Source organism: Phymastichus coffea, unplaced genomic scaffold, assembly GCF_024137745.1.
Source record: "Phymastichus coffea isolate CEN01 unplaced genomic scaffold, Cenicafe_Pcof_1.1 PCOF00063, whole genome shotgun sequence".
Lineage (NCBI taxonomy): Eukaryota > Metazoa > Arthropoda > Insecta > Hymenoptera > Eulophidae > Phymastichus > Phymastichus coffea.
Genome location: NW_026706874.1, coordinates 65,054 through 80,037, shown reverse-complemented (window position 1 = coordinate 80,037; position 14,984 = coordinate 65,054). Strand labels below are relative to the sequence as shown.

The 14,984-nt window shown below is 29.4% G+C and overlaps 2 protein-coding genes across 5 annotated transcripts; both read left to right on the top strand.

Moving 5' to 3' along the window:
- Window positions 1-152: 152 nt before the first annotated feature.
- On the top strand, window positions 153-7,462 carry LOC131667230 (putative uncharacterized protein DDB_G0282133). Of its 2 annotated transcripts, none has more exons than XM_058940520.1 (6): window positions 153-278; window positions 737-1,642; window positions 1,845-3,893; window positions 4,013-6,078; window positions 6,157-6,599; window positions 6,673-7,462. In XM_058940520.1, exons 2-6 carry the CDS (start codon window positions 747-749, stop codon window positions 7,072-7,074), a joined length of 5,856 nt encoding a protein of 1,951 aa, XP_058796503.1. In that variant the 5' UTR covers window positions 153-278; window positions 737-746; the 3' UTR covers window positions 7,075-7,462. The 2 variants fall into 2 exon arrangements, with proteins under 2 accessions (XP_058796503.1, XP_058796504.1); XM_058940521.1 differs by having other exon boundaries at window positions 162-282.
- A 1,728-nt stretch (window positions 7,463-9,190) lies between these two features.
- Window positions 9,191-14,966, top strand: LOC131667116 (GPI ethanolamine phosphate transferase 2). Of its 3 annotated transcripts, none has more exons than XM_058940330.1 (14): window positions 9,191-9,315; window positions 10,002-10,264; window positions 10,397-10,556; window positions 10,615-10,813; window positions 10,885-11,094; window positions 11,170-11,358; window positions 11,435-11,768; window positions 11,829-12,025; window positions 12,105-12,344; window positions 12,422-12,764; window positions 12,850-13,003; window positions 13,643-13,943; window positions 14,013-14,179; window positions 14,261-14,966. In XM_058940330.1, exons 2-14 carry the CDS (start codon window positions 10,240-10,242, stop codon window positions 14,496-14,498), a joined length of 2,757 nt encoding a protein of 918 aa, XP_058796313.1. In that variant the 5' UTR covers window positions 9,191-9,315; window positions 10,002-10,239; the 3' UTR covers window positions 14,499-14,966. The 3 variants fall into 3 exon arrangements, with proteins under 3 accessions (XP_058796313.1, XP_058796312.1, XP_058796314.1); XM_058940329.1 differs by lacking the exon at window positions 9,191-9,315 and adding an exon at window positions 9,794-9,872; XM_058940331.1 differs by lacking the exons at window positions 9,191-9,315; window positions 10,002-10,264; window positions 10,397-10,556 and having other exon boundaries at window positions 10,697-10,823.
- The last annotated feature ends 18 nt before the right edge of the window (window positions 14,967-14,984 follow it).

Sequence of the window (14,984 nt, the reverse complement as noted above, 5' to 3'; positions counted from 1 at the left end):
TGTGTATAGCAACATGCCAATTATAGGCAACCAATAGAAGACGTTGATGATGTAAACAAGGGCGAACGTGTGCGTTGGCCGGCGCGACATTCCAATAAGTCTGAAAAAGCACTCACCGGCACATGGTTTCAAATAACTTGTGCCTGATCAGTCTGATCGTGTTCGTTTCGTACGTTACATTGATTAACACACTGATTTTTTCTCTATAACTGGTGACGAGCAGAGCGACTTTCTCTGATTAATCTTTGTCGAGCGATTTGTATGCTTGATTATTAGTTGTAAGTAAGTCACGGTCTTTCATATTTATTGCGTTTGTAAATTTTTCGAGTGTCAAATGAGACTTGCAAAGGGACGAAACAAAGAGACTGGAATTCATTTTTCGAGAATTATCCGTCTCTTTCTCTTCTACTGTGTTTTGTTCACTTATATATAACGTGCATCCATTTTCATATACATTATCTGGTTTCCTTCTTTGTAGTGATGGCTAAGTGATGAAAGTCGAAATATTTTCCTCATTAATATTTTATTCACTTTTTTTTAATGAACGTCAATTATTTGAAATATAATAAGCGTTTATAAAAGTGGTAATAAAAACTATAATTAAACATGTATTATTCAATTTTAAATAATAATTTATTAACAGTGTTTTTAATGTTCTTCAAGAAAATTTTCATTTTTAATACAATTAAGATTTTTATGTATGTATCACTTCAAAAATTTTTTTTCTCTATTTCAGTTGATCCACTATGAGTGCTGGAACTAGAAACAAACAATTGCAAACACATAATACAAACAATGGAGCCGTACAATCCAAAAAGAGTACCATCCTTAAAAAGATTTATAAAGTAGGTTCACTTCATAATTTTTCATCTGACTCTATAGAAAACATAGATAATCATGTTAAAGTTGCTTCTAAATGTGGACGGACAAGCATTGATACTTGTCAAAATGAAATATCTCATCAGTCAGACAAGCAGAGTTATGAAAATTTAGAAAAATTTACAGTTAACAGTATTGAGCCAATAAATGAACAATTATTGAGCAATGATAAAATTGATAATTTGATTACTAAAACTGATATTGGTAAAAATATGAATGATTTTCCAAATCCTGATCAAGTGACTGAATTAAGTGATGATTATTTGATACAAATGACAAAAAATCTCAATGACAGGCATATTGCTCTATATGAAGGTATTTTCCTTAAAGCTGATGAAGATGATAAAAATGGATTCATTGATGAAAAGAAAAATGAAAATAATGATAATATTAAAGAAAAATCTACAGCAGTTTATTCTGATATTGAAAAAGATAATGCAAAGGGACCCATTAATGAAAGTGACTCTGTTAAAATAGATTGTTTACTGAATGAGGTAGGACTTGATAATTCAAACAATCCTAATGACATTGTAAAAATTAAACTGGAAGTTAGTATTAAAAATAATCACAAAGTAGTACCATCAACTGATGATAATAAAAATATACGACAAAAAGATGGAACTATACTTGTTGACCAACTTGCATTTGTAGATGTGAAGAAATCGTATACACAAGCTAAATTGAGAGATACCCCTAGCGTCAAATCTGAAGTTCTTATTAATAGATTACAGAATATGGATTGGCTTAAGCCTTCAGGACATGAGTATGTATTTTCAAATAACTTTTGCCATTTCTTATTTGTAGGACAGAATTATATGTAATATATTCAAACATTCATTATTATTATATTTACATGATTTCTTAATGGTTAGATTGAGTTTATCACCTTTATGTATGAATTAGAGTACAGTGGTTGATCTACTTTTGTTAAGATATTTTAATAAGTTTTAATTTATTTGTTACAGAATGTTGGAAGTATGGAAAAAAATTTCTCGTAAACGACCGAATCTAACTGATAGAGACAAAGAGGAGAAAGATAATGAAGATATAGAAGACCCTGTCGACGATACTAAATTAAATTCTAAATCAAACAAAAAACGTTCTAATCAACGTAAGAACATCAAGACAAAAGTTGTAGATTCTTTTAAAAAGGATGAAATAGAAGATCAAAGTAAAAAGTCATTGAATGATGTTATAGAACATGAAAATAAAAAATCATCGAACGATGTTATCAAAGATGAAAATAAGAAGTCATCAAACGATGTTAAAGAAGATAAAAGTAAAAGGCCATCAAACGAAGTTATTATAGAAGACAAAAGTAAAAAGTCATTAAACAATGTTACTGAAGATAAGAGTAAAAGATTAACAAAGGATATTATAGAAGATAAAAGTAAAAAGTCATTAAACAATGTTACTGAAGATAAAAGTAAAAGGTCATCAAATGATGTTACAGAAGTTAAAAATAAAAAATCATCAAACGATGTTATTGAAGATAAAAGTAAAAAGTCATCAAACGATGTTATAGAAGTTAAAAATAAAAAATATTCGAACGATGTTATTGACGATAAAAATAAAAGGCCATTAAACGATGTTATAGAAGGTAAAAATAAAAAGTCATTGAATGATGTTATCGAGGATGAAAATAAAAAGTCATCGAACGATGTTAAAGAAGATAAAAGTAAAAGATCATCAAACGACGTTACTGAAGTTAAAAATAAAAAATCATCGAACGATGTTACTGAAGATAAAAGTAAAAGGTCATCAAATGATGTTATTGAAGATAAAAGTAAAAGGCCATCAAACGATGTTATAGAAGGTAAAAATAAAAAGTCATCGAACGATGTTATAGAAGGTAAAAATAAAAAGTCATCGAACGATGTTAAAGAAGATAAAAGTAAAAGGTCATCAAACGACGTTACTGAAGTTAAAAATAAAAAATCATCGAACGATGTTACTGAAGATAAAAGTAAAAGGTCATCAAATGATGTTATTGAAGTTAAAAATAAAAAATTATCGAACGATGTTATTGAAGATAAAAGTAAAAGGCCATCAAACGATGTTATAGAAGGTAAAAATAAAAAGTCATCGAACGATGTTATTATAGAAGATAAAAGTAAAAAGTCATTAAACAATGTTACTGAAGATAAAAGTAAAAGGCCATCAAATGATGTTAAAGAAGTTAAAAATAAAAAGTCATCGAACGATGTTATTGAAGATAAAAGTAAAAGGTCATCAAACGACGTTACTGAAGTTAAAAATAAAAAATCATCGAACGATGTTACTGAAGATAAAAGTAAAAGGTCATCAAATGATGTTACAGAAGTTAAAAATAAAAAACCATCGAACGATGTTATTGAAGATATAAGTAAAAGATCATCAAACGATGTTATTGAAGTTAAAAATAAAAAACCATCGAATGATGTTATTGAAGATAAAAGTATAAGGTCATCAAACGATGTTATTGAAGTTAAAAATAAAAAGTCATTGAACTATATTATTGAAGATGAAAGTAAAAGGCCATCAAACGTTGTTATAGAAGTTAAAAATAAAAAATTATCGAACGATGTTATTGAAGATAAAAGTAAAAAGTCATCAAACGATGTTATAGAAGGTAAAAGTAAAAGGTTATCAAACGATGTTATAGAAAGTGAAAATAAAAAATCATCGAACGATGTTATAGAAGATAAAAATAAAAGGTCATCGAATGATATTATAGAAGGTAAAAATAAAAAGTCATTGAACAATGTGAAAGATGATAAAAATAAATTGTCATCAAATGATGTTATAGAAAGTGAAAATATAAAGTCATCAAATGATGTTGGATTAATTAATACTTCAAAGAATGAAAGTTCAAAATCTCCTGTTGGTCAAGTAACAGATAAGTCCAAGGATGCAAAATCCAGTCAACTTCCTGCATCACAGAGAACTTGTATAGGCAGAGGAAGAAATGATAGACGCAAAATATCTTCTGGAAATGTTCAATTAAGAGGGCAAAGTGATATCAATAATCAAAGGTTTCTTTTAATTTTAATAATAAATAATGATTGAGCAATTAATATAATCTAATATGTACTGGATTGTAATTTTCTTGTTTTTATTTTGATAAGCTTTTAATATTATTTTGAAATTACAGGAATGAAAGTCATAAATCTTTTAAAGAAGATAAACTGCCAATCACGGTAGAAAACAGTTCCAGCAAAACTGAAGCTCATTTCAATTTACAAGATTCTTCTGATAAAATCAAGAAAATAGATGTTACTGAAAATTTACTAGTTATTACAGATGCGATAAAATCAAAAGAGCAAAAGGTTTATGAAACAAAAAGTGACTCGAAATCATATCAAAATATAGAGTCACACATCCAACCACCAGTTAAAAATATTGCAGAGTTACCAGCCCACAAAAATAAAAGTAAAATTGACATAAAGAAAGATCAACTGTCATCAAAAGATTATCAGGAAAGTCAAAATAGATCAGCTTCAAATCAGCCAAGCAGGTCAACACAGGTTCAATTAACGGATAAAAGTATTTCTGAAAAAACAGTATATTCTGTTAAAGGATTTGGACAGAAAACAGATGAAACTGTCAAAAATAACAACCAACCATGTCAAAGTCTTAGTAGTAAAGATAGTTCTAATAGATTTTCAGAGCAGACTAATAAAAATTCGACCGAGAATAAAATTAATCAATCTTATTCTTCCTTATTAAAAAGTAAGGAAGAAAGTTGTTCTATAAAAGATACTGACACTGTTAGCACCCATACTACAAGTAGCATTTATGATCGAGACTTTCCAAGATGGAATCATAGTAATAATTATCCTGACAAACAGAATATAAATAGGGATGAAATAACATTGCATCCTTCCAATAGACAGAGAAATATTTCTGATAACAAAAGGGAAAACGAAGAATCATTTGGTAAACATCAGGTATTCATTGATAAAAGTCAAGGAAATAAAAGATATTCTGATAAAACTCAAAATAGTGGAACTTCTGTAGGTAGATATTCTAACAGAAATCAGGAAATCGATAATTTTCTTGATAAACACTCTGAGAAAAACCAGGATGACAAAAATTATGCTGAGCGATACTCTAACAAAAATCAAAATTCTAAGTCATACCATGATACTGATTCTGATAGATTACAAACTAGTCGCAGAGATACATATGTGAATAATAATTACAGAAATCAAGGATTTAGCGAAAGATTTTCTGACATCAACGAAGACAAACCTTACGGTAATCATTCTTACAAATTTCGAGATAATAAAAATTCTGGTGATAGATACCCTGATAATCAACAAAGTCAAACTTCCAATGACAGATTTTGTAATAAAACACCAGAGAATAAAAGTACTGTAAATTTTGACAAAAATAAAGATGAGAAAACTAGTGATAAAAATCAAATTGCAACAAGAAATTCAGATTTTTCAAGTGGAAATACCAGACTTCCTGATAGAAAGAATGAAAGTCCAAATTTATCAAAAGCAACTTGTAACAGAAGTTACAATATGAATGAAAACACGTGTGAAGTGAAAACGTATGAGAAAGAAAACAAGGATGGAAATAACCACCAAACATTTAATAAAGATAATAATTATAAAAATCAAGACACAACAAATAATACTAAATCTGTACACAATGGCTGTTATCCATATCCACATGAACAACAACAATTAAAACAGTTTAAAAATAATTGTTGGAAAACTTCAGATCGCGCACATTCGGTCAATGAGACGCAATGTGGATCAGATGTCAAATCTCAAAAATATCTTGATAGTACTCAGCAAATTAATGTCCAGATAGGATCGAAGCAAATACAACAATCTTACCCTGGACCATCTGTTGCATCTCCACAAGAACTTTCTTCCGCAATTAATCAAAATATTGAGTTACATGGGGGTATTACTCAATTCACAGATATGACAGGCATGAGTCAGCCAAATCAGAGTGAGCATTGGAATTCACATAAAAATACTTCAAAACAAGAAGCAGTTTATCCATCAGAATTTCAAAGTGCTTCGCCTTATGCTAATATAAATATAGCTTCTAGTCCTACTGTAACAAATGAATATAACTTGCAATATCATCAGACACTTTTGAATTCATCGAACCAACTAAACAGTACTTCAACATCTGGACAGAAGTCTAACATCGTTATGACATTTGATGGAAATCAGAATGTTCAAAGAGCACTAGGTAAATTGTTAAAAATATTGAAAATATTTTAAAAAATTGTCTCATGTATATATGTATAATACTCTTGTATTTTTCAAGGAATGAATCATAGAATTATGAATCAGCTTCCATATCCTCAAACGAACACTAACGATCCTTCTGAGCCCAATACAAATATTCCTGTACCTTCTCCATCAATGTATACAGATGGAAATGTCACTCAATTTTTCCAAACAGCAGTTAGCAATTTGCAAACTATTATGCCACACATGCACTCTACAATGAACGTAAATGCGCAACCATTTGAAGTGATAAAACAATCCAATCAAGAGCCAAGCAAACAGAAAATGTATGCTATGCAACCTCTGATATCAAATCAAAACCACAGTAGATCGGTATCTTCAAACAACGATAATGTAATTGATGAAGCTTACAAGAATGAAAAATCAAACGATTCTGAGGAATATTTAAAGCTTCGTAAAGAAATATGCGACCTTTCACAACAACTGGCAGCCAAACAAGGGCAATTACTAGCTTTAGAGGTTTAAATATCTTTAATTCTAACAAGAATTTTTATCCTTCAGCATTTCTAATATTATTTTATTAATGTTATAGTTGAGATGGCATAAAAATGAATGTGCACTTCATAACAAAGATTCTAATATCATAAGTCAACAAAGCTGTCAACATGTGAGTAGTAATCAACGGGTACAAGAGTCTGATAATATTTGGCCACCCAGCTACGCACAACCTGAACATTCATGTTTTCCACTTAGCTATGATCGTGTTCCAATGGGTTTGGAAAGAACAGAAGGATCTCACTTGTACAAGCTGCTGACAGAAACGTTACCTCCAAATAGTATACCAAAACTTGGAAATAATCCTCCATCGGTTTACCTTGCGCAAGGCAATATGTATCAGCAAGATGCAGCAGCTTATCAAATGTTTACTGAAAAAACAGGAAATAGAGCTACTTATGTTAACATGGTACCGCAAAATAATCAGTTCCTTCATTAGTACATAACTAATAAATATTATTTCATATATCATGGTTTTTTATCGCTTCTATATTAGTTACAGCAAGATTTAATTGTTTTTCACTTTACTTTTCGTTTCATATAGAAATAATCATATATATTTACGTATCTTTGATAAATAACGAAAAAGTCACTTTTTATTATATGATTAGAATTAATATTTCTCGATAATTTATAACTGCGAAAAATCCAGTTATGATTATCTAAATTTCTTATGTTTTTTAAAATATATTGAAATTATCGATCGAGTAAATGCTTAGATTTTTTATTTCACTATTTTATCGTATATGGATTAAAAATCCGATAAATAAAAAAATACAAATTTAGTTTTATTATCACCATTGAAAGTTATTACGAGCTATTGTCAAATTCATTCATGATCTCCTTCGATAAATCAAAATATTTAGAAATAAGTTAAATATCAAACTGTTTATTAAGTTAACAAATATTACAAGATTTTGTAATTGAAATTTATAATAAAATAAAGTTTCATGATAAGTATGATTTCAATTTATTCATTCATTGCAAAAGTAATTACTAAATTAGTAATGAAATTATTTTGAAGAAACCAGGTATAAATATTGTGCATATTTAATCAATATAGGTACTCGGTTGTGTTTATTACGTTTGTAAGACTGCATTGTGTATGTTTATTATATGAACTTCATATATGAACAAAAGTAGTCTGTATGTTATTTACATTTACGAACAGTCACGTCGAAAAGTACTGTGAGTACGAATTAACTGGACGATATTCTATAAATAATGAGTGAGATTTATGAAACCTGAACATTTGATCATTAATACAACGGAATATTATATGTATAAATAGGTATATTATTTATATATTAATAAATAAAAATAGACATTTTATTCTTATAATAACATTGTTTAATTGATGATATTAATTATAAAATACAGATTTTCATCATCGCTATTATTACTTATTAGTTGGATTTAAATATATTGTGATTTAAGAAGTAATAAATATTTGTTGTTATAGCAATAAAACACAAAAAGATATTATTTCAAAATAGAGAAGAAGAAAAGATCCTTTATGATCTTGGAATACTAAAAAACTCTTCAGATCATATTATTGAATCATTGAAAGTCAAGAAAAAAACAATCAAACGAAATGATTAAAAAGAGGAAATTAAATAACAAAATTGTCAAAAAGAAACAGTTGCTGCAAATGATTCTAACGCAAATCAAGTTTTAAAAATTCTATAGAATTTGATGTTGCAATTAGCATTTACATGTATTTCAAGTTGAGAGAAAAGTAATTTTAATAAAAGACTTTGCTAAGAGACATTTCAATTCTACTATTGGAAGAAATGGAAGATATATGTACAGAAACCTTGAAAATAATTTTTATCAATGTTGTTCTTCAGGAAGCTAACAATCAGACAGTTAGTTTAAATGTTCCTACGTTATCAACGAACAATCAAGAAAATATTTTGTTATTTAATATTGCATGCATCAACAATTTTATTCCATTAGTACAGTTTTTCTGCAGTTGTGTTATCTAAAGATATACATGAATTGTAATGCTTACTAATTTATGTATCATAGTATAATATAAACAATCAATATAGTGTTGCCATCACAGAATATACAATTTTCTTATGATGAATTCATTTATTTCATACATTGATGAGTTCATAATGAACTATGTATATATATATACTTCTAACAAATGAAAATGTAAAAAACGCAATTTTAGATTGATTTGTTTCATTCCTAAGAATATTTCAAGTCATATTCATATAATCTCAATTTGTAGTAAGATACAAGACTACAAATCGGCTTGTAAAAAATAGTTCTGCAAATTTCAAAAATGCCTTTGAACTAGATCAAATAAATCAAAGTTAACATAATCAAGAATAGTATATTACGTACAAGAGCGGGAAAGTAGATTCTTGTATTGTGTGGCGTTTACGCCCGAGCGAAGCAAGGGTGAAAAGATACACGATACGAGAAACTTTCCCGAACATGTGCCGTACCGTATTTTTTGATACGACGTGTGGAAAATGCGATTTTCAACGCACGTTTTCTTCCGAGCGCGCGGGAAAGACGCACTTTGCGCACGGAGTATCGAAAAGTAGATTCTTGTCTCGTGTGGCGTTGACGACTAAGCGAAGCGAGATATCTCGTTCATTTACGTATGTAAATGATAAATGTTCATATAATTAAATTACCATAGCTGTAGACAAACCAGATGGTAAGGAATAATTTATCGTATTATGATTGAATATAGTACAGGAGACAGCAAACTGCAAATTGCTAAATTGCAAACAGCTACTAATTTGCTTTTCTAAAATATGCGTGGAATTAGTCTCTGTCTTATTTCTTACTATTAAACGTATTTTCTACTAAACATATTTTCTTTATCTTTTATAGTGAAAATCATGATTTCGTTATTTAATAAGATAACACTGTAATGTTATTAACATTAGTAGTAAATATTTTGACTAGATATTATATTATAAACACTTTCATTATTTCAAGTTATTTATTGATAAATTATTTTATACTTATTACTGTTTCCTATAATGCTTATTTTATTATAAATTTATAATCGTCATGATTAGAAAATTATATAATTTAAATAAATAAGTTTTTGCATTTCGGATTTTCCGCCATCTTGGATAACCTTCTTGCTTCACAGCTCGTATAGTTATATATATATAGTAGGTCAAAGAAAAAGTATGAACATGTTTGAAGATAATAAAGTTCTCGAAAAACATATCTAACCAAAGAAGCAAACAAGTGACACATGTACGTAACCCCTCGGAAAAATCCATATACTCATAGTACTCAGTCTCATGACATATGGGCAAAGAAAAATACGTGAATAATTACGTGATGGAATCAAGAAACTTTGAATTATAAAACTTTTTTCAACAGGGTAGCCCAGTTGGTTGCATTTGTCATTTAGACGTGTTCGTTTGAGGGTCTTATATCCTCGCCATTTAGTATATATTCCAAATGTGTAATTTAAATTTTTATACAACTGACGGTCTATCTACGAACGAAATATCCATTATGTCTAAGCATATTATCGATGTAAAGCACGAGTATTTACGATTAACTGATTTTCAACGCGATTGTTAGGGTTCACCATTGTTTCCAGTTGATTATCAAAATGAAGAACGCTAGGAAAAATCCAGGTAACAATTATTATCATTTTGAAAAATAGATAAAATATCCGTAATGTTATAATCATAGGTTAGATGTGCCCTTACACACCTTTAAAAATAATACTAATCGTTATTGATGTTCACGGTTTTGTTTGTTTCCAGATTATAAGAGAACGTATAAAGATTTTTTCATATTTAATTATACAATATTCGCCTCCATATTTGCTATTGTACTCTTCTTCTATGGATTTTTTCCAATAAACTATAATGAAGGTATGATAGCAACCAGAAAAAATATTCCCAGATATGTTGAACGTACAAGGTAAATAGTACATTAAAGATTTAATAAATAAACACATTAAAATACTATTGATTTACAGGATTAAGCTTGATGAAGTTTACAGACCAGTGGTCAAGAAAGTAGTAATAATGGTTATTGATGCTATGAGGTGGGATTTTGTTGCAGGAATTAATAGTAGTTATAGAATGCCTTTTACAACTAGTTTGTTGCAAAATAATGCTGGTTGCATTTATAAAACAAGAGTCAAGCCACCAACAGTTACCATGCCTAGAATTAAAGTAAAATTAGGTGTTTATTTTTTCACACACAATCATAAAGCTAAAAATTAATTATAATTTTTCATTTGAAGGCAATGACTACAGGATCAGTTCCCAATTTTATAGAGGTAGTATTAAACTTAGGAGCAAATGAAATTTTTGGTGATAGTACTGTAAGGCAAGCGTATCGTCATGGGCACAAAATAATTTTTTATGGCGATGATACATGGTTGAAACTTTTTCCCAATATCTTTCATAGAAACGAAGGGACAAACTCATTTTACGTAAATGATTTTACCGAAGTAAGAACCTTTTAAACTGTCTTCTCTAATTAATTATAAACTTCATTTTATTCAAGCTGAAATTGTTATTTTTAGGTAGACTATAATGTTACAAGAAATGTAGCTATAGAGTTAGAACAAAAAGACTGGTCAGTGATGATATTGCATTACTTAGGACTTGACCATATTGGTCATATAGCTGGACCTTTTAGTCCTTTAATAAAACCAAAGCTTGAGGAAATGGATGAGATAATTGGTAGCATTGAGTCTTATGTATCAGCATGGGTATTCTGACTTGTCTCCCTATTTTAGCAAATGAAACATTAGCTGTGTGCTTAAAGGTATTATATCCATTTTTTAGAATAGAAACCATGAGCCAACACTATTTTTAGTATGTGGTGATCATGGTATGAAAGATTCTGGAGGCCATGGTGGAGCTACCTCAGAGGAGACCCTTGTGCCTTTGTTAGCATTTGGTAGACCTTGTACAAACAAGAACGAGGACATAGCTCAAATCGATATTGCATCTACACTTTCAGTACTTCTTGGAACTCCAATACCTTCTTCTAATCTTGGATCTGTAATCTTAGAATTAATGAGTGAACTCACGTGGTCACAAAAGCTCTTTGCTCTATACTATAATGCTGAACAACTATTTCTTCAATACCAAAAAATTCCTTCTTACTCAACTACTGGTTAGTAACGAAATTAAAAAAAGAGCTTTAATAATTTTCATGAATGTTCTGTTTTTTTAGATGCTTTTACAAACTATCAAAATGCCATAAAACTCCATTCAGCTTGGCTGAATGCTAACAGTCATCCAAACGAAATGGTGCCTGACATTATTCTAATGTACCAATCTGCCATAGTAGAGATGAAAAATACGTTAACAAGTAGTTTATTAGAATATAATGTTCAAGCGATGACTCTTGCCACAGTTTTATTAGGACATGTAAGTAACAATGTCATGTCCTGTGTGTAAAAATGACAGTATATTAAATTAATATTCGTATTGTTGGGTATTATTTTAGATACTATACATATTCCTGTCAGTGGACAGACAGTTTACGACTCGTAGAAATTATATTACCGTGATTATTTCTACTTACATCAGTTGGGCGTTTTTAAATCAAATACTCGATCCCGAAAGCCAAAGTGCATTATTTTTACAAGAACTAGATTCAAATTCTATACTTTTAGCAGCTGCGGCAATAGTAACGTTATTCGTAAATTGTTATTTATGTGCTACTCGCACAATACCTATTTATCAAGTAAACCACATTTTGAGAAGCATTTTGACATTGTCTATTTGTCTTAATTTTTTATCATTTTAATTTTTCCATTTCAGTTCAAAACTTTGACGAGTTTAGAGATTTTATTAGCCATTGGAACTCTCCTTCATACTATATCTCTATGTGGTACTAGTTTTGTAGAAGAAGAACACCAGACTTGGTATTTTTATTGGATAACGTTGCTCACGTTTTTCACTCATAAGACTTTCAGAGAAGAATCTAAACAATCTAAAGAGAATCCCTCAGAGTTCTACACATATCTAATAATTGTGATGATCGTTCATAGAGTACTTAGAAAACTTAATAGTACAGGCGACAAATACGCACATCTTCCTGATCTTTCAGGATGGCTTCAGAATCAAGAATCTAATATACCTATGACAGTTGTTTTAGTCTCAGGTATTTTTATTGATAACTATTACATGAAAAAAATTTGAATTGAACTAAAAATTAAATTAAATTATACTATGAATTTTACGTTCAGGTCTTTCCTTGCTAATATTGATAGATTATCTTCACGAGCAACCCCAGCACAAAAAGTATGTACTGGTTTTAGATGGATTTATTGCGACGTTAACGTACATAAGACATGCAGTTACCGATACAGTATTTAAACCTAGTTTTTATTTTGACTCAAGGTATTTGAAAATAATACTCTTTTAATCACTGTTTCTATCTACCATAATTTCATCTTACTTACATAATAAGTAACAAGATATTTTGTATGTAAGTTGTGCTCGGTCGGTGGAGGTAATGCGTTAAAATACACTTTTAATGTTTCGTTAACAAATTTGTTAACCTTTTCAAAAAGAAATAACAACCTGAAAGTGCTATGATCGGAGCAAATGAATGTAGTCGGCTAAAAAATTATTGGGGATAGCAAAAGAATAAGGAAATTTACATGGTTCCAAAAGGACAAAAAAATGGTATTTCCAAATCTAGGTCACATTTCGTACTATTAGTACGAAAGACATACAATATATATGAAATAGGAGTTTTCCACAAAGAAACGTAAAAATATGACAGATTTTTGAAACTTGTTTTTCTCCTTGTGGTCTATTAGGATTATTGGGTCCGAGTCAACTGCATGTATTTGTTCTGATCATAACACTTTCAGGTTGTTATTTTTTTCTAAAGTGGTTAACAAATTTGCTAACGAAACGTTAAAAGTTACTTCCTTTACTGTATTGTCTTCACCAATTGATCACAGCTTTAAATAAGATGGAAATAATACATATCGTTATTTGTTGAAAGCTTATTACACCTATTTTTTTCAGAGGAACAGTAGAAATGTATTATTTTTGGGCCTTCATGGGAACTTACTTGGTACATAATACCTACAGATTAGCAATCACAATGAGACATAATAGACATAAAATTATATCACATTCCTTATTCTTCATCTTGAAAAAATGGGTGATCATTTCTTGTGTCTTACACCGTCCATATAATGTGATTTTACTGCCACTGCAATTGATTGTTGGAGTAGTGATTCATAATTTGACGAAAAATCAGAATAATTCTGGAGTAAAAGTATATCTTTATCTCTGGTCCAGTAATGCATTTTACTTTTACCAGGTATAGTTGATTCTTTCTAAGACAGTAAAAAAATAGAAATATAATAACGGGGAGGACGATCATTTTCAGGGAAATTCAAATAGTTTAGCTACTATTGATGTTGCTGCTGGCTACGTCGGACTTGAATCATATCTGCCAGTTATAACAGGCATCTTCTTATCTATTAATACCTATTCAGCACCAATATTAGGATTATTATTATACTTATACGATTATTCTCTACAGTATCCTCTTCTGTAAGTTTATAAGTAATTCTAATAAAAGATCGATCATAAAATAAAAATTAGTAAACTTATATTCATGGGGATTTCTTGCAGGTCGTCTAAATCAATGTTATCACTGTGTACACAATATACGTTTTGGAGATTAGTTCCAATAACTTTTTATACAATTGTTACAAGTTTACAACGTTACCACTTATTTGTTTGGACAGTATTCTCACCAAAATTGTTATATGAGGCTATGTATTGTATAGTACTCTTTTCTGTGATGTTTTTATTGCAATTTAATTTTATATTTTATGAATGGAGGAGTACACAAACGAAAATTTTGTAGATGAAAAAAATGTTAGAATTAAATTACGTGAAACTTAGACGTTTAGTTTCTTTGCAGATTCAGGGGCTCTTCAATCATTGTCTGGCATTTGAGCTTGGATCAATCTAACATTGGTAGGACTGTATTAAATTATCAGACTGTATTAATTATGCTATACAAGGTATTGCACAGTTTGATTCAAGTTAATGAGATCTCAGATTCAGTTAATGGAATGGCATTCAAGCTACAGATTTCGAACCATCTGAACTTTAAGCAGCGTTTGCTCAATCTTTCTAAAGTTTAATATACAGTATTGTAATATGATTTACTACTCAAAATTAAAATGTTAACAATAAAAATAAAAATCATGAGACTCCAAACATATTGTGAAAATAAGCTTGTTTCACATATTTATTCAATTTCTCAACTTAAAATATGAATAGCTTTAAATCATATTGTTCTGTAAATTAATTTATGCAAGTTTTTCAATAAAATTGGACAGTACTT